The following is a 20,509-nucleotide window of genomic DNA, read 5'->3' as shown; positions in this document are numbered from 1 at the left end:
GGTGTTCTTGCCATAATATAGACTTGGTATTTTACCATATAGGGCTATCTTCTGCATACCTTGTCACAACAAAACTGAATGGCTCAAACGCATTCAGAAGGAAAAAATATCCTATAGTTAAGGCACACCTGTTAATTGAAATTCATTCCAGTTGACTACCTCATGAAACTGGTTGAGAGAATGCCAAGCGTGTGCAAAGCTGTGATCAAGGCAAAGGGTGGCTTTGACTTGTTTAACACTGTTTTGGTTACTACATGATTCCATATGTATTATTTCATTGGTTTTGATGTCTTCACTATTATTCTTCAATGTAGAAAATAGTTTTTTTTAAAAAATAAAACAAATAATTAAAAAACTTGAATACGTAGGTGTATCCAAACTTTTGACTGGTACTTTATATTGTAATAGTCTATGGTAAAGTTGTCAAAACGTAATTGTTTTCAAAAAAAGAAAATGGTGGTTACATTGTTTTCTAAATCCCCTTGATATGCCTAAAAAAGAAACACTAAAGGATTTAGTCAAATTCTATGGCCCCCTCACAGTGATTACTCAAAAATTAATCTAACTGGATTGGAGCCCGACCAATATATTGGTTCACCAATATTATCGGCCGATATTGGCCTTTTACCCAGTGCTTGACTTGGGCAGGAGCTCACCGGAGCTGAGTACCGACACCTTACATTTCCTACTGCTTGAGCTCCTGTTCAAAAGTATTATGGAGCTCCTGCACCTAAATATAAACAGTACCGGCACCTATTTCAGTTCAAGTCAAGCACGGCTTTTACCGCTATATCAGTAGATAACTCCACCGATAACTGCTTTTCAATAAATAGGACAAAAAAAGGGAATCTCATGCTGATTTAAACAATTGTGGCCATTCTCATGATGCGTCTTTAATTACACAATGTGAGAAATCCACATTGTACGCATATTTCTTGGACAATTGCTGTTTTGGATGGCAATTTATATGAATTCCATGTGTAAAATTAAACTTTTTCATTTCTCTGGCATAAAATAGAATCTCGGCAGATATCGAAAGTGGCAAGTGGCAAGAAAAAGTATGTGAACCCTTTGGAAATACCTGGATTTCTGCATAAATTGGTCATCAAATTTGATCGGATCTTCATCTAGGTCACAACAAACACAGTCTGCTTAAACTAATAACACGTTTGCATGTCTTTATTGAACACACCGTGTACACATTCACAGTGTAGGGTGGGAAAAGTATGTACCCTTGGATTTAATAACTGGTTGACCCTCCTTTGACAGCAATAACCTTAACCAAACGTTTTCTGTAGTTGCGGATCAACGCTGTACAGCGGTCAGGAGGAATTTTGGACCATTCCTCTTTACAAAACTGTTTCAGTTCAGCAATATTCTTGGGATATCTGGTGTGAACTGCTCTCGAGGTCATGCCAAAGCATCTCAATCGGGTTGAGGTCAGGTCTCTGACTGGGCCACTCCAGAATGTGTATTTTCTTCTGTTGAAGCCATTCTGTTGTTGATTACTTCTGTGTTTTGGGTCGTTGTCCTGTCGCGTCACCAAACTTCTGTTGAGCTTCAATTGGCAAACAGATCAAGACATTTTGCAGGAGAATGTTAGGCTAAAATGAATTCCCAAGTTTTCTGTCGATGATAGCAAGCTGTCCAGGCCCAGAGGCAGCCCCAAACCATGATGCTCCCTCCACCATATTTTACAGTTGGGATGATGTTTTGATGTTAGTGTGCTGTGCCTTTTTTCTCCACACAGTGTTGTGTGTTCCTTCCAAAACAACTCAACTGTAGTTTCATCTGTCCACAGAATATTTTGCCAGTAGCACTGTGGAACATCCAGTTGCACATCTTCAAACTTCAGACGTGCAGCAATGTTTTTTTGGACAGCTGTGGCTTCTTCCGTGGTGCCCCACCATGAATACCATTCTTGTTTAGTGTTTTACGTATCGTAGACTCGTCAACAGAGATGTTAGCACGTTCCAGAGGACAAGTCTTTAGCTGACACTCTAGGATTCTTCTTAACCTCACTGGGCATTCTGCACTGTGCTCTTGCAGTCATCTTTGCAGGACAGCCACTCCTAGGGAGAATAGCATCAGTGCTGAACTTTCTCCATTTATAAACAATTTGTCTTACCGGGGACTGATGAACGTCAAGGCTTTTAGAGATACTTTTGTAACCCTTTCCAGCTTCATGCAAGTCAACAATTCTTAATCTTAGGTCTTCTGAGATCTCTTTTGTTCGAGGCATGGTTCACATCAGGCAATGCTTCTTGTGAATAGCAAACTCACATTTTGTGTGTGTTTTTTATAGGGCAAGGCAGCTCCAACCAACAACTCCAATCTCGTCACATTGATTGAATTCCAGGTTAGCTGACTCCTGACTCCAATTAGCTTTTGGCGAAGCCATTAGCCTTGGGGTTCACATACTTTTTCCAACCTACACTGTGAATGTTTAAATTATGTATTCAATATAGACAAGAACAATACAATAATTTGTCTGTTAGTTTAAGCACACTGTTTGTCTATTGTTGTGACTTAGATGAAGATCAGATCAAATTTGATGACCAATTTATGCAGAAATCCAGGTAATTCCAAAGGGTTCACATACTTTCTCTTGCCGCTGTATCTTCTTTGAAAGGAGGACTTGGAAAACGTGACATTCGATACTTTTGCCTCATATTCAAAATGTCATCTTGAATCCAAAATGCTGGAGTATAGAGCCAAATTAAAACATTTAGCTTCACTGTCCAAATATATGGTGAGGACTATAGCTCAACCTTGCCCTATGATAGGCTAAGAGGTAGAAGCTTCATTATACCAATCAAATCTTCTTAGATCTCCACAAGTGCATAAAGCGTAGGATCTAGGCAACAATTTGGGATTAAGCCTTGGTTTTCCATGGAGGTGGGCTGTCCTACCTGGCGGGGGGAGTTCCTCTTCGGGGCCCAAATACTCCACACTGCTGACTGTGAGAGTGGCATTGAGCGACCCCCCAAACCCCCCCAACATGCATGTCCCATCTGAGGGGCCCTGCAAGGGGGAACCGGGCTCTGGAGAGAGACACCCACTGGACAATGCCACATCTGCACGGAGAACATAGAGACAACATACACAGCTTAGTTTTACAACCATGTTTACCCTCTATTTCACACTCATCATCTCCATAGCATGACTACTAGTCTTGGAAATCCCAGTCCTAGGGCAACAGCACTATGCTGTATGCTGTGTGTGTCAGAGGAGGCTGGTGGGAGGAGCTATAGGAGGACGGGCTCATTTTAATGACTGAAATGTGGTTTCCATATGTTTGACATGTTTGATACCATACCATTCAATCCATTCCAGCCATTACAATGCACGGTCCTCATATAGCTCCTCCCACCAGCCTGTTCTGGCATGTGTATGTTGGAACATTGTTAATGTGGGTAGCAACCCATCCGTTTAAGGAGACATGACTACATTATATCCTAAAATGGCTTCCTTTCCTCATTTCCTTTCTTTCATGACCATGTACTGATCTGACAAAACTTGAGACCAATATGCAAAAGTCCTATTTGGGGTTGTAATAAGTTGACAGAGAGAGAAAGCCATTTTAAATAGTTGGGATATTACCCAAGTGCATTTACTCATAATATGCTACGCCTGGCCTAATTTGGTAGGGAAGAGGAAAAGGTGAGTGTGCGTGTTTGTGTAGTTTACCGATGAGTCTCTCACCTGTGGAGCTCTGCTTCAGCTTCTCGTTTTTCTTTTTCCTCCACTTCCAGGGTTTGAAGATGCGCCCCAGGCTCGCCAGCTTGCTGTTGCGGCGGATGGGCGGGGTGTGCACCCCCGATACCAGGCAGCCACTATGCAGAACCCTCTGCTGGTCCATCACCTCCACTGCAACCAGGGCGAGAGGTGTGGGGGTAGACAGGGAGGAGAGAGAAAAAAAAGAGGAGGAACAGAGTAAGGAAGGAAGGGGTAGAGACAGGGATGTGGAGAGATGGGTGAAGAGAGGCATGGGTAGGAAGAAAGAAAGGTGTTAACATTTAAATATGCAAATAATCCCATCATATATGAGCATTTCATGGTTTGGAAAATCATGCCATGGTGTCATTGTTCACTCAATGCATTAAGTAAATGAAACGTATTTCAATTCAATGGAAATAACAAAGAGAGAAAATAGTTTATGAACATCGAGAACGTGCCATCCCTATGTCTCATATGGTTTTCCCCTTTAAGACTTGAGGAGAAACCCTACAGCAAGACAGCAAGCACCAAATAGAAAAGCCACAGCTCACAAGAGAAAAAGCAGGTGCATCAACCCAAACAAGTTTCTCATGAAGGCATAAGCAGAGTATGTACAGGAAAACTGCATCGCTGATAATCTTGCTCCATCGATTAGTCCGATGTGATGAACTGACTGTGGTGACTGATTTGACATTCCCACATCAAGAGCTCCTCAACATCAGAAGGGAACATGGGTTTCAATGAAAGACAGGGCCACACGCCCACACAACAGCTATACTGACTTACATGTGTTCGGACTGTCATGTTGTATTAACATTCAATCTCAAACACACAGAGGGCATATATTAAAATTTACAGTAAATAGACCAGAAAAAATCCAAGCCGAAAAAGTGTGACTAAACCCACTACAACAGGAACAGACAGGAGGCAGACATTTTGGTTTCTTTATTCAGCAGAGGTGGCAGTTTAATCAAAACGGGGAAATGACCTCAGTTCACTGAGGCTCTGTGTGAGTAGAGTGGGAGAGAGGGAGGGTGGATAGAGCCCCGATGCTGTAAGCGACACTATATTCTCTATTCTTACAAACTCATGGCCTGGGGATGGGATGTGGGGGAGGAGCGGGCTCTGGCATTGGACCCCAAATAAATGGGGAAACACCAGCACACCACGGAATCCAGGTCAAGCCTGAAGACGTGCAGCGGCGAGCATTAGCACAGCGAGCTTAGAAAAGGGGGGAGAAGGAGGGTGGGGGGTTGGACCATTGCTGTTGCCATGGTGACCACATCCAGATGCTGCAGTCAGTCGGTGGAGAGGAGCCCCCTCGTAGGCAGAGCAGTCCAAGTGCACCCAAGGAAGAGGGAGGGTAAGCAGCGTGGAGGAGGTCTGTGAGTAGAAAAGGGGAGGGGGGACAGGAGTAGAGAGGGGGGGGGGGGGGGGGGATTCCAGGCTGTTGCCATACGGAAGGAGAATCTCCAGCAGCCAATCAGAGTCCAGCAATTCATAATGTATATCAAGTATTTTTTAAATGTAGTCACATAACATTGAATTTGGAGAAAGCTCAGCCTTTTTGTCCCAAAGGATGGGGATGGATAGATATATATATTTAAAAATTATAAATTTCCATCATGAAAAGGTCCGTGATGAACAATACTATTTAAATGAATATGCTGACGTAAACTTTGGATTAATTAAATTCATGTATCGTGTTTAGGCAGCACACCTTTTCTTTGCAGTCCAACAAACAGTGTGTATTAGGCGAGCAGACTAACAGCCTATACAAGCACGAGAAGTCTGGAACACTCCCAACTGTAAAGTTTAGATGAAATACATTTTGTGGGGAAAAAAGGGGAATTCTAATTGTTTGCAGCATTTGAGTCCAATAATTTTCATAGTATATTGTGCATAAATTATTCTAGTTCTCAGACTTGCTAGATGTTTTATATTATGTAGACAGTCGCCATGTTACTGAGGATTCAATAAAGAATCATAGTCTACTAAACTCAGGGATTCGATAAATAGTCCAATTCTACTAAACCACTGTGCTTCTGCATGTCACTGGGGAGGAACCCCACCCTGTTAAACCATGCTGTCAGCAAATTCAAAACCGGAATTTTAACCAGCAAGCCTGCTCTGTATAGCTCCACAGCCATCCACTCATCCTGTAGTCTTTTGCTGAGGAAGTAAGGAGAACAAAGCAAATGTCATAATGATAGTCACTCATGGAAATATGAGAGGACAGATTCTAAATATTTTAACATTTAAAAGATGTTAGTATTTTAGGGGGGGTAGACGTAGCTATCTTTATTGCTAGCTGAATATCTGATGATAATACATTTTGTTTTCCTGTGACTTAAGTGTATTTTTGATTCAAGGCCAAGTGCACAATCAAGTGTGACGGTCAGATATAGAGCAAAATAGATATTTTCATGCGTGACTGACAGTGTTGTGAGAGGTTACTGCTGTACCGTCACAATAAAACAATGAAAAAATAATGCTTGAATTAGGCCTTATTATGTTGTAATGAATACCCTTTAGTGTGGATGCTGTGGTAAGGGTTCTTCAAATTGTGGAATTAGTTACAATGGTAACTCCCTCACTTTTCACACACTTGAAGACCAGAGTTGTGTTAATTTGGCACCAAACAGAAGAAAACTGACAAATACCAGGAGGGACTACTTGAATTTGCAAATCATTATAAAAATGTTCTCAGTTGTGTCCCAATGAACATGACCCTGCTCTGTATTGGTCCTACTTAACCTGCCATATCACACTCATACATAACACTAAATCTCCAAAAAATAATTGGAATGAATTTACAACTGTCTATCTAATGACAAAAGTCAACAGACATAAAACATGACTGACATAGTACGACAGACACGGTCTGCGGTCCTAAGGTGGAATTGAAAGGTGGGCTGTTTATAGGTGCAATTATATTATAAAAACAGCCGTACGTCCGTATTACAAGGGCATTGTTGAAGTGCACTTTGTGGTGCAATGTCAGTCGGTGGAGGTCAGACACACACACACACACACACACACACACACACACACACACACACACACACACCTTGTAGAGTAACCTAACGTAGCAGGTGTAAAAGACATGCCTGAACCTAGATCCCCTACATACTGGTCTTGACCAGAAGAAGAAAAAAAATGGTCGGGGGAGGTTCTCTTCTGCACTGTTCATCCAATCCAGTAAATGCGGAGGAGTTAAGATGGAGTGTCACAGGATCTTTCCATTTCCCCTGAAAACCGGAACATCTGGCTGTTGGGGACTCGACAGAGGCTACTTGTAGAGTAACATGGCTCCAATCCCACAGTGAAAACTAATGGATCAAAAAAACTCCAGAAATCTATTCACAGCTCAGGATATGGCTGCCTAGAAAATGTATGTGTGTCAATGGCTTCATCATGCCCTCTGATATGGCGACAATTCCACCTGGCCTATCACTTTCACCTATCCAATTGTCTCAGATATATCCAAGTGTATAGGGGGTAGGGGCTAGCAGTTGATTTGGGATTCAGGGTCTTCTCAGTTCAGTCCTGACTCCTGTTCAAAGCTACATTTTTCCTTCACCAGGGGACTAAGAATGTGCCCTTGAACAGTCCACCTCCTTACCCACTGCCATGCCAGCTAACCTCCTCAGTTACACACACACACACAACCCCCAGCACTGCAACTTTGCTGCCATCTGTCCATGGCCTACCGCCTACGGGGCGGCCACAATCAGAGCACACAGCTAACTACCAGAACACACACAGAGAAACAGAGAGAGAAAGACTGACTGTGTCTATGCTTCCTAGTGAGCAGCCACAGAGTGATTTAAGAGGGAATGTGATCTGATCGAGACTAGAGAGCACCTACAACACAAAGGAAGGTGCAGAGTTCAGAGCCAGCTGGTCTCTATGAAGAGTGGAGTGTCCACACTAGCAACTGGTTGGTCAATGCTATTGCTTAACACTGAACGATAACATTGTATAAATGGCAAATATAGTTACAGGGAATAAAAATGTATCAAACCCCCAATAAACAAATGACTAAACAGTAGACCCTTCCATACAAAGCTATTTTGAGTTGCATCATTATGCAAAGTCAATGGGTGAGTGGATGTTGTATGTGAGATTGAGCAATATCACAAATATCAACTACATGTATTCTACTCCTTGGCCCGTATTCATAGAGTAGGAGTGTCGATCTAGGATCAGGTCCCTGGTGTCTGTGTAATCTTAATTAATTAGGATCTAAAAAGGCACTGATCTAAAGGCAATCCTACTTTGAGACGCTTTATGAATACGGCCTGGACTTAAGAGATTCTGCATTGAATATGCTTTTCAGTTCAGGAGTAGTCTTACCTAAATCAGCTGAATAACTCAGTTATTCCGGAGTCTGAGAACCCGGCCTTATGTGGTGTATTCTCATATGTGTGGGCTACTAGCTTTAAGAAACAATGTCAGCAATGAGAGCAGCCAATAGTAAGTGCCCGAGGGCCTTGTTTGTTACCATATGTTTGAGTTAAGAATGAGGACTGGTGGGGGAGTACACAAATAGACCGACTACTGCAGGCAGCCTCACAAAGAAACACTTAGGATCAAGTCCTGTTTGTATGTCTTTTCGAGGAGGCTTATTTCTGCCCTTTGTCTTGTATCTGCATAGGATAAGCGCTACGTTGGTTTTGATACACACAAGGCATATGCATATACTGTACACAAACACAGATGTATACACGCAAATACATGTGCACACACGCACCCACAATTTGTCTCATGGCCTGAACCTGGCATGCTGCTTTAAGGTTAAATCACGTAACATACGATCTTAATTTGGTCACTCTTTTGTTGCTGTATTTGAGTTAAAAAGGCTTCTAAAGTTTGTAATTCCAATTAGAAATTTCAGACTTGATTTGCCCTAACAAAAAAATGTATCAACACCTAAACATTTCTATGAATGATAATCCACATTTCCTGTTGCTGCAGAATAATGTTCCTGCTGTAGCAAACTGGTTCAAATTAAGATCCTACATCTGTACACTCTTAGGAAAAAAAAGTGCCATCTAGAACCTAAAACGGTTCTTTGGCTGTCGCAATAGGAGAACTCCTTGAAGAACACTTTTTGGTTCCAGGTAGAACGCTTTTGGGTTCCCTGTAAAACCCTTTCCACAGAGGGTTCTACAGTACATGGAACCCAAAATAGTTATCCTAATAGGGACAGCCCTTTTGGAAGTGTACTGTACACACTGACCATGGCTGGTCTTTGACAAGGAAATAGTAAGGAAATCAATTCACACACAGTAAGATCAGAGCCTAACAGGCAAAAAACACAGAGCCACACTCCTAATTGTAGTGTGTTTGTAACACTCTCTCGCTCACACAGGCACGCACGCAAAACACACACTGATCATACCACCCTAAGGATCCAGCATCTCCCTGAAAGCAAACAGATTAAACCAGTTGGATGTAGCTAGTCGTGCTAAAAGTGTCTTTCGTGCCCAACTCCTGTCACTCACACAATAGGCTCAGGCACTAAGAATAGATTTGTATCGAGAGAGCACCCTCAGCTCTCTGGTTTCAAATAGTCAAGTGTCTGTTCATGTCTGTGACTAAACATATAAAAAGAGGATGCAGGACATAAAAAAAAACAACCTAATACTGACTAATGGACAAGTCTGCCCCCTGAAAATGTAATTGCCTCTGTATAATGAATACAGCACCACATACTTTAGGTTTTCAGATTTCTTGTGAATGGTGGTGGTTTTGGTCTACTTGGCAGTTGTACACTAGCAGGCTCAGGTGGGTGGGTGCTCTTGTGTAATTGATTGCAGTTATTCCACTGATTTAGGTCAATGCCTGAAAGATGAAAACGTGTGTGTGTGTGTGTGTGTGTGTGCATGCAGAAGTGTTCGGATGTATGTGTGTGTTATGCACATTTGTGTAGCAGTTGAAACATATGCATATGCTGAGCACTTGTTGGCTGCTTTATCTTCACTCCCAAACATGCAGAGATCATCCGTTCACCTAAAGTGCGTCTCACAGACATTTCCAAAAGTTTTAATTTGGAATCATTAGACCAAAAGGACAGATTTCCACTGGTCTAAAGTCCATTGCTCATGTTTCTCAGCCCAAGCAAGTCTCTTCTTCTTCTTATTGGTGTCCTTTAGTTGTCACGCCCTGACCTTAGAGAGCCTTTTTATGTTTCTATTTTGGTTTGGTCAGGGTGTGATTTGGGTGGACATTCTATGTTCTGATTTCTATATTTTGTGTTTCTATGTTTTGGCCGGGTATGGTTCTCAATCAGGGACAGCTGTCTATCGTGGTCTCTGCTTGGGAATCATACTTAGGCAGCCTTTTCCCACCTGTGTTTTGTGGGTAGTTGTTTTCTGTTTTGTGTCTGCACCAGAGAACTGTTTTGTTTTGTTCCACTTTGTTATTTTGTTTGTGTTCAGTTTAAATAAATTATGATGAACACGTACCACGCTGCACTTTGGTCCTCTTCGTCAGACGAGCGTTACATTAGTGGTTTCTTTATAGCAATTCAGCCATGAAGGCCTGATTCGCAAAGTCTCCTCTGAACAGTTGATGTTGAGATGCGTCTGTTACTTGAACTTCGTGAAGCATTTATTTGGGCTGCAATTTCTGAGGCTGGTAACTCTAAATTAACGTATCCTCTGCAGCAGAGGTAACTCTGGGTCTGCCTTTCCTGTGGTGGTCCTCGTGAAAGCCAATTTCATCATAGCGCTTGATGGTTTTTGCAACCGCACTTGTAGAAACTTTCAAAGTTCTTGACATTTTCCAGATAATGACATGAAAGGTCAGTCAAAGTAATGATGGACTGTCGTTTCTCTTTGGTTCTTTGAGCTATTCTTGCCATAATATGGACTTGGTCTTTTGCCAAATAGGGCTATCTTCTGTATACCACCGCTACCTTGTCACAACACAACCGATGGCCTCAAATGCATTAAAAGGAGAGAAATTCCACAAATGAACTTTAACAAGGCACACCTGTTAATTGAAATGCATTCCAGGTGACTACCTCATCAAGTTGATTGAGAGAATGCTCAGTGTGCAAAGCTGTCATCAAGGCAAAGGGTGGCTATTTTGAAGAATCTCAAATATAAAATATATTTTCATTAGTTTAAACACTTTTTTGGTTACTACATGATTCCATATGGTGTTAATTCATAGTGTTGATGTCTTCACTATTATTCTACAATACAGAGAATAGTAAAACATAAAGAAAAACCCCGGAATGAGTAGGTGTCCAAACTTTTGACTGGTACTGTAAGTGGAAGGGTTCTCATTCATACTGGTTTAACAGTCACATACATCCACAAATAAGAATAGCGTAAGAAATATGTTGAGCAGTGAAAAATAATATATTGACAAAGTCACTCCACTATATGCAAGTACAGTACTACCTTGTTATGAGTTAAAGTGTCTCTGAATAAAAATGTATAAAAACAAAAACACCTGGATTGCAATGCTTTAACTCAACAAACACATGCACCAAATAAGAGCATGGCACATTCAGTTGGACAGAATACAGCAGGCAGTGGTTAGTGAGTGTTAGTGAGCAAATGCTTAGCTTTCACAGACAGTAAGTACATAACTGTATTAAAATGGCAAGTGTGCGTGCGGTGTGTGGTGAATGTGCGTGTCAGCAACGTGTCTGGTTTGCCATAAGAAGACAGATACACGAACTGAGTGGGTTGGGAGAACAAACCCATGTGTTTGTACATATAGACCGATAAACCCAGGCAACAGTTCAAATCTCTCTACCTCCTTCTCCTAACACAGTCACAACCAATAATGTATATAAACTCCGGATTGCTGATGCTATGAATTGTCCATTGAAAGCAGTGGAAGATGCTGAGGGGAGGACGCCTTATAATAAGGGCTGGAACGGCGCGAATGGAATGGCACCAAACACATGGACTCCGCTCCAGCCATTAGCACGAGCCCGTTCTCCCCAATTAAAGGTGCCACCAACCTCCTATGATTGAGAGGGGTTGAAGCCACCGGTCAGCCATATTGGCACTCCCCAGTAACAGCAGTTCTCAATAGGAATGAACAGAATTCTACAGTGTTTCAATTCAATGTTTCAATGATGATGAAATTAAATATTTTTGTTTCAGTGGGGACCGTAACATTAGCATTCTAAAAATATGTATATTTTAAGGAAAATATTAAATGTTTTTTCATTTGTATTTTTAGCCCACATAATATTACGCTGAACAAAAATATAAAAAAACACAACATACAACAATTTCAAAGATTTTACAGAGTTACAGTTCATATAAGGAAATCAGTCAATTTAAATAAATTCATAATGCACGAATCTATGGATTTCACATAACTGGGAATACAGATAGGAATCTGTTGATCACTGAAACCTTAAAAGTATATATTTATATATATATTTTTTAAAGTCAGTATCTGGTGTGACCACCACTTGCCTCGTGTATCGCTACACATCTCCTTCGCATAGAGTTGATCAGACTGTTGATTGTGGCCTGTGGAATGTTGTCCCACTCCTCGTCAATGGCTGGGTGAAGTTGCTGGATATTGGCGGGAACTGGAGCAGGCTGTCATACACCTCAATCCAGAGCATCCCAAACATAACATGTGTGGTGAATATGAAGGCCATGGAAAAACTTGCACATGTTTAGCTTCTGGGAATTGTGTACAAATCATTGCAATGTGGGGCTGTGCATTATCATGCTGAAACATGAGGTGATTGCGGCAGATGAATGGCACAACAATGGGCCTCAGGATCTCGTCACGTGTGCATTCAAATTGCCATAGATAAAATGCAATTGTGTTTGTTGTCCGTAGCTTATGCCTGCCAATACCATAACCCCACTGCCACCATGGGGCACTCTGTTCACAACATTGACATCAGCAAACCACTAGCCCACACGACACCATACACGCTGTCTGCCTGGTACAGTTGAAACCGAGAGCACACTTCAACAAGCCATTGAAGATGACATTTGCCCACTGAATTCGGTTACAAAGTCGAACTGCAGTCAAGACCCTCATGGGGACAACGAGCGTGCAGATGAGCTTCCCTAAGATAGTTTCTGACAGGTTTGCAGAAATTATTTTGTTGTGTAAACCCACAGATTCATCAGCTGTCCGGGTTGATCATCTCAGACAGTCCCCGCAGGTGACGAAGGCAGATGTGGAGGTCATGGGCTGATGTGTTTACACATGGTCTGTGGTTGTGAGGCCGGTTGGACATTCTGCCAAATTCTCCAAAACGATGTTGGACGCGGCTTATGGTAGAGAAATGAACAATAAATTCTCTAGCAACAGCTCTGGTGGACATTCCTGCAGTCAGCATGCTAATTGCACCCTCCCTCAAAACTTGAGACATCTCTCGCTCACCCAATGGGCGTAAATCTTGGTCTGTAGTTATATGTAAACTAACCCTTGTTCTCTCACTTGCTGTTTTTCAGCAAAAGTTTTCGATAAACCATCCACAAGGCCAGTCATTGGAACTCCTTTCCCACAGTGGAGGGTTTTGATGTCAGCTTCCCCACATAGGGCTACCTGCCATCACATCATCTAGCTCCAAAGATCTTCTCTCAGAGACAAGGCCATTCCCCAACCTATTTAATAAAATGTCATGTTACATTATGTCTTTGTTGTTCATTCAGTTAAGCCTGTACTCGATCGAAGTTCGATTAGGCCTAAAGCTAACCTGTACTGAGGGGTAATTATTCCATGTACTCCAGTCTAAAGCCTGGCCTATGGGTTCAGGGCCCGTATTCACTAAGTGTCTTAGAGTAGGTGTACAGCTCTAGGATCCGTTTTTTCACTTCATACCATGATGAATAAGACAGGGGGGGACTTCATCCTGAAATCATCACTCCTACTCTGAGAAGCTTTGTGAATACCGTCCCAAGAGTGCCACTGCAATGCGAGTGTTCCGCTCTCCATGGTGCTGAAAGAATACAGAATGCCCACCATTCATACAATGCCGGCATACCTCTCTCTCTCTCTCTCTCTCTCTCTCACACACACACACACACACACGACTGCCCTGCATTCTCCCACGTACTCCAAACAGTCCGGTGAGACAATGAATAGATAGATTAATCTCCCTTACAACCGAAGTCCTTCTATTACTGTCATCTGATACAGCAATGTATTTAATTTACCATCTCAAGAGAGGGCCTGTAAGGATCGTTGTGTTCAATACTGCTCTACTGTAAGTGCTTATCAAGCTAACAGTTACCCTGAAAGGGCTTCCTCTACACTCCCTCTGTAATGATTTGATGTTGGCATCCCTTGAGTGGGAAGTCTGTCTACCTCTTCTACCTAGCCCGACTTGGGCTCATTGTTCTAACTTCAGTCCTCCCCCTCTCTCTATAGCCTTGTGTTCCCAGCCCAGACACTGTTTATTTGAGTAAGGGACAGGGGAGTTCCCTCTCCCTTGATCATCTATCTCTGACAGAATCACACGCACACATCGTCGGAGTGGGAATCTCAGGCTATACTTGGGCGGGTGAATCTTAACTTCCACTTAAGAGGAATTTTCACTTAGTCATGCATACATTTCAAATGGTAGGGTAGAAGTGGAATTTCAACATAAATGGGAGTTAGGGTTGGCCTCTAATACCAGCCAAAACCAAGTGTGTGGGGGGGCTCATTAGTCTACATGTTCACTGTCCTCATCGATTGGAAAGGACTGGATAGGTGAAAGTGTAACAGTGTTGCTTCCATCTCTCTCCTCACCCGAACCTGGGCTTTAATCAGAGACCATCTGCACACATCAAAAACAATCACCCTCAGAGTATCGTTACTTAACGCTTCACAAAAGCTGCAGCCCTTGCAGAGCAAGGGAAACAACTACCTCAAGGTTCTCAGAGCGAGTGACGTCAGCGATTGAAACACTACTAGCGTGCACCTCTAACTAACTAGCCATTTCACACCGGTTACAAAAGCAAACCTCCTACCAAGCCTCCCGTGGGCTTCAATTGTACCATATGGTTTTCACCGATCCAAGATTTGGTTTCGGATTAGAAAATTACTAATGAAATGATACAAGGGGAAAAGAAATGTTGATGAATACGGAAACTATCCAATAGACCTTAGGTAACTTTTAATACGTGTCTATTTACAACAGCTTCACAGTCTATCCCTCAATGTAGGCCAGAATGCCCAGGAGGGAAATTCTACAGTAGTTCTCTGGCTTTTCACACAAGCAGAGGTGGTCTCCTCCTCAGTTGTGCAAGGGCCAAAACTATAGTTTTCCTCTTCTCTCTGCTCTACTGTAGCATGGCCTCCTGACTACGCTTAACCTAACTTTCTTTAGTTCCATTACTTTATTCCTTAAGATAGTTCACCCAAATGACATATTGGTTTGGCAGTCTGTGGACAAGGTGTGACAGCAATCAATGCTTTGGTTTAGTTTCCCCGGCATGTTAACGTTTTAGTATTTGTGGCAGAAATCCCATTCAAATCATGGGACCGATATTAGCATTTTTTCAAATTGATTGTGAAGCTCAACAAGTCACTTATAGATGAACATGATGCACAAAATATCCTAATATCAGTCCCATGATTTGAATTGGATTTCTGCCACAAATACTAAAACATTACCATGTGGAAACAGTGCCGGGGAAACTAAACCAAAGCATTGATTGCTGTCATACCTTGTCCATAGACTGCTTACAGGGTAAGAAAACCAATGTCTAATTTTGTAATTTGGTTGAACTATCCCTTTATAACACATGACATGTGTTTCGCTTTGCTCGGGTCCTAGTTCCAAGACAGTCTCACAGGGCTATTGCTGAACTGCCTGGCTGCTTTCCCACTCAGTCTGATTCCGGCTGTGATTTTTTTCTGTATTGCACAAGCTCAGGTAGTCGTGCTAGTTCTCCAACACATCAACACACACACGTTCCCAAGCACATGTATACGTATAGACGCATGGACACAGACACATTTATGCACACGTACGCAAACACACACGCCAATGCTTATTCCCTGTCATTTGGCACAGTTCACACACTGTCAAATGCCTAATCTGCATCCACAACCTCAGGGCATAGGCAAAGGGGGATACCTAGGCAGTCGTACAACTAAATGCCTTCAACTGAAATGTGTCTTCCGCATTTTACCCAAAACATCTGAATCAGAGAGGTTTGGGGGGGCTGCCTTTTTAATAGACATCCAGTCTTCGTCACCTGGGGAACAGTGGGTGAACTGCCTTGCTCAGGGGCAGAACGACAGATTGTCAGCTCAGGGATTCGATCCAACAACATTTTGGTTACTGGCCCAATGCTCTAACCACGAAGGCTTGTTGTTGCCGTTTCATTTTCATGTGTGGAGAAAGACAGCGATCCCACAGTGAGCTGTGCTCGACCAGGCATACACTAACAGTTTGTCCCATTTACTTCACTTGCAGTTCTTGTAATTACAATGTCCCAGTACAACATGCAGTAGTGTTACAGTACAAGTTGAAAGGTAAGAACAGAGTGAGGTGGTGTCAGTGTGGACAGTATGATAGTAGTGATGATCAATGTTCCCTCTAAAACTGCACTCGCGGGGCTCGCACCTCCACCACGACTGCAGTGCAGAAGAAATGCCATGCCACGCAGAGACGCAAGAGATTGAACTTCACCCATTAGTTTGCACAATATAGACTTACGTTTATTTCTGTGATCGAAGCAACATTATACCAGACCCTTTTCAATGTAACAAAACAAACCTACATTTGCAAGACTGTGTTTGGTTTTGTTGTAGTTCGAGCCAGTGCGCAAAGGAGTATAATTATATTGGCGTTGTAGACCCCAAGCGGTTTTTCAATCACGTGCGCTTTTCAGATCAGAGCCGCGTGTACACATTTGTTGATATTCTTTGCTTGTTAGTGAGTTATTAGCTCAGTTATAGATAAGTATTATGTCAGCAATGGGGAGTTACTGCTTTCTACAAGAGCACAAAACGTGTAGGCTACATTTCAAGCGGTCTTAGAAAAGCAAGTCATGTAAAAAGCTTCCTGAAGTCTTCCTGATTAAAGGAGGAGCGTTGTATTTTGACAGTCTTGAATATGCAAATAAGCCAAAAAGAGGGGTTGCCTACATTAATTAGCTGTATGGTAATAATAATAATTAAATGTAAAGTGGTTTCTTGCATCATACAACACAATGTAATTCACAGCCTCAGTGTTCACTGTAAACGCACGCTGGAAGTTGCACAACATTTTCACAACGTTCAAGTTTCCGCTCACAATTGGTGGTGATAATCATGTGACAGACGCTGTAGATGGTCCTATGGACTTACTCTTATTGACCAAGCTGTGATGAGCTGTACATATGTAGGATCATCAATTTTAGCCAGTTTGCCACAGCAGGAAAATAATCCTGCACCAGGAAATGTGAATTATGTGGATTGTAATTAAATGAAAATTTTTGTAGGTGTTGATATATTTGTCATAAAATAAAATCAAGGCTAAAATTTAAAAGTGGAAATTACAAACTTCATAGCCTTCTTAAACCTCAAATACGTGCATTACAAATGTCCTTGCATTGCAGGAAAGTTATCCTGCAACAATGTGATCAAATGAAGATCCTTCATCTGTACCACAGGCATTGTGACAAGCTGAGAAGAGACATCACTCACTTTGAAAGTAGATGCTACATTTACAACCAACTGATGAAATGTATGTCCATGGACAAAGTGTACAAGTCGTTGCCCAGATTGCTCATTAAAAATAAACATTTAAAACTTCTTCAGGATTGAATGGTCCCCTGCGGGACGGTTGAGCTAACGTAGGCGAATGGGATTCGCATGAGGTTGTACATAAGAACATTTCCCAGGACATAGACATGTCTGATATGGGCAGAAAGATTAACAAGAATTTAAGCTAACTGCACTATCCAATTTACAGTAGCTATTACAGCGAAATAATACCATTCTATTGTTTGAGGAGAGTGCACAGTTTTGAACATAAAATGGCACATTTGGGCAGTCTTAATACAACATTTTGAACATAAATGCAATGGTTCATTGGACCAGTCTAAAACTTTGCACATAGACTGCTGCCATCTAGTGGCCGATATCTAAATTGCACCTGGGCTGTAACAATACATTATGTAATTTCTCTTGCATTTCAAAGATGGTACAAAAATACATTTTTTTGTACGTTTTTTTTTTCTCTGTATTATCTTTTACCAGATCTAATATGTGATATTCTCCTACATTACTTTCACATTTCCATAAACTTCAAAGTGTTTCCTTTCAAATGGTACCAAGAAAATGCATATCCTTGCTTCAGGGCCTGAGCTACAGGCAGTTAGATTTGGGTGTCATTTTAGGCAAAACTTGAAAAAAAAAGGACCCGTTCCTTATGAGGTTTTAACCTGCATGGGATTCATTTTTGCTATTCCTTAGGAGTTCCTCTAGTAAGTCTTTCTCCTCCCTCTATGGAGAATATGAGTGGCTCAAGAGGGAAATTAAGAGATTTTTTGCTGCAACAAACAGGTGGCCTTGACTAACTTCCTGGTTTTGGTCCGGCCGAGATGAATGAGTCACGAGCTGACAGCTTCGTGAATTGCAGCTCTGGTTCCATTATAGAAATGTGATTAAAGGAATAGTTCACCCAAAGTCCATCATTGATGAATTGTTTTGTTACTTTGGGAAATAGTCTTTAGGCGGCCTATGGGCTATCAATCAGTGTGTCGATAGATGTATCTGAAACAAAAATATAAAACACAACATGTGAAGTGTTGGTCCCATGTTTCATGAGCTGAAATAAAATATCCCAGAAATGTTTCATATACACAAGCTTATTTCTCTCAAATGTTCTGCCCATTTCTTTTTTACATACCTGTTAGTGAGCATTTCTCATTTGCCAAGATAATCCATCCACCACATGATCATTACACAGGTGCACCTTATGCTGGGGAGAATAAAATGCCCCTCTAAAATGTGCAGTTGTGTCACAACACCACATATGTCTCAAGTTGAGGTAGCGTGCAATTGGCGTGCTGACTGCAGGAATGTTCACCAGAGCTGTTGCCAGAGAATTGAATGATAATTTCTCTACTATAAGCCGCCTCCAATGTCGTTTCAGAGAATTTGGCAGTACGTCCAACCGGCCTCACAACCACAGACCACATGTATGGCGTCACGTGGGCGAGCGGTTTGCTGATGTCAATGTTGTGAACAGAGTGCCCCATAGTGGCGGTGGGGTTATGGTATGGGCAGGCATAAGCTACGGACAAGGAACACAATTCCATTTTCTTGATGACAATTTGAATGCACAGAGATACCGTGATGAGTTCCTGAGGCTCATTGTCATGCCCTTCATCCGCCGCTATCATCTCATGTTTCAGCATGATAATGCACGGCCCCATGTCACAAGGATCAATGCACAAAAGCTAAAAATGCCCCAATTTTTCTATGGCTCCCATACTTACCAGACATGTCATCCATTGAGCATGTTAAGGATGCTCTGGATCAATGTGTATGACAGCCTGTTCCAGTTCCCACCAATATCCAGCAACTTCACACATCAATTGAAGAGTGGGAAAACATTCCACAGACCACAATCAGTCTGATCAACTCCATGCGAAGGAGATGTGTCGCGCTGCATGAGGCAAATGGTGGTCCCACCAGATACTGACTGGTTTTCTGATCCAAGCCCCTACCTTTTTCTTAAGGTATCTGTGTCCAACAGTTGCATATCTGTATTCCCAGTCATGTGAAATCCATAGATTAGTGTCTAATTTATTTATTTCAATTTACTTATATGAACTGTATGTTGAGTTTATATTTTTGGTCAGTGTATCTACAGCTATCTACCCATCTGCCTGTCCGTCTGTCAGTCTGCCTGTCCATCTGCATGTCTGTCTACCCATCTGTCTGTTTGTCAACCCACCAAGTCCTCCAGTTAAATGAGTCCCAGGAGACAGCCGCTAGATCTAAATGATGTGGGAAGAGAGTCAGAGAGTGGCCCCCCTCCCACCCTGTAGTGGCCGTGCTCTTTTCAGCAGCCACTTAGCAACACAAGGGATGAGTCATATCCTGCTTCTGGCGCGTCAATTACCCTGACATGGCATGCAGCGAGAGTGTGGGTCACCCAACAGAGCTAGGTGCAGAGGAAGACGGCACAATCAGGGTTACTGAGACACACTGAAGCAGCAGGATAGATAGTTGCCAAAGGGAGAGATGGAATGAATAAGAAAAATGGAGACGTGGGGAGGTGGTAAATAGAGAGAGCGTGGTGTAATGGAAAGTCAATGTGAAACTGAGGTACTCAAATCAAAATGTATTGGTCACGTACAGTCGTGGGCAAAAGTTTTGAGAATGACACAAATATTAATTTTCAAAGTCTGCAGCCTCAGTTTGTATGATGTCAATTTGCATATACTCCAGAATGTTATAAAGAGTGATCAGATGAATTGCAATTAATTGCAAAGTCCTTCTTTGCCATGCAAATAAACTGAATCCCCCAAAAAACATTTCCACTGCATTTCAGCCCTGCCACAAAAGGACCAGCTGACATCATGTCAGTGATTCTCTCGTTAACACAGGTGCAAGTGTTGACGAGGACAAGGCTGGAGATCACTCGGTCATGCTGCTTGAGTTTTGAATAACAGACTGGAAGCTTCAAAAGGAGGGTGGTGCTTGGAATCATTGTTCTTCCTCTGTCAAGCATGGTTACCTGCAAGGAAACACGTGCCGTCATCATTGCTTTGCACAAAAAGGGCTTCACAGGCAAGGATATTGCTGCCAGTAAGATTGCACCTAAATCAACCATTTATCGGATCATCAA

At 42.2% G+C, this 20,509-nt stretch overlaps 1 protein-coding gene across 1 annotated transcript in view; it reads right to left on the bottom strand.

Moving 5' to 3' along the window:
* Window positions 1–20,509, bottom strand: part of LOC110532228 (phosphatase and actin regulator 3) — a 53,737-nt gene that overhangs the window by 20,025 nt on the left and 13,203 nt on the right. Inside the window, exons 2-3 of the mRNA XM_021615940.3 lie at window positions 3,706–3,870; window positions 2,913–3,077 (exon numbers count right to left, since the gene is read on the bottom strand). Of these exons, the coding sequence (XP_021471615.1) occupies window positions 2,913–3,077; window positions 3,706–3,870 (330 nt within the window). The remainder of the gene's footprint in view (window positions 1–2,912; window positions 3,078–3,705; window positions 3,871–20,509) is intronic.

The sequence above is a fragment of the Oncorhynchus mykiss genome, chromosome 9, assembly GCF_057628025.1.
Source record: "Oncorhynchus mykiss isolate SJ-2025 chromosome 9, ASM5762802v1, whole genome shotgun sequence".
In the NCBI taxonomy this organism is placed as follows: domain Eukaryota; kingdom Metazoa; phylum Chordata; class Actinopteri; order Salmoniformes; family Salmonidae; genus Oncorhynchus; species Oncorhynchus mykiss.
Note: the sequence above shows the minus strand (reverse complement) of the source record. Positions and strands in the feature narration are given on the sequence as shown.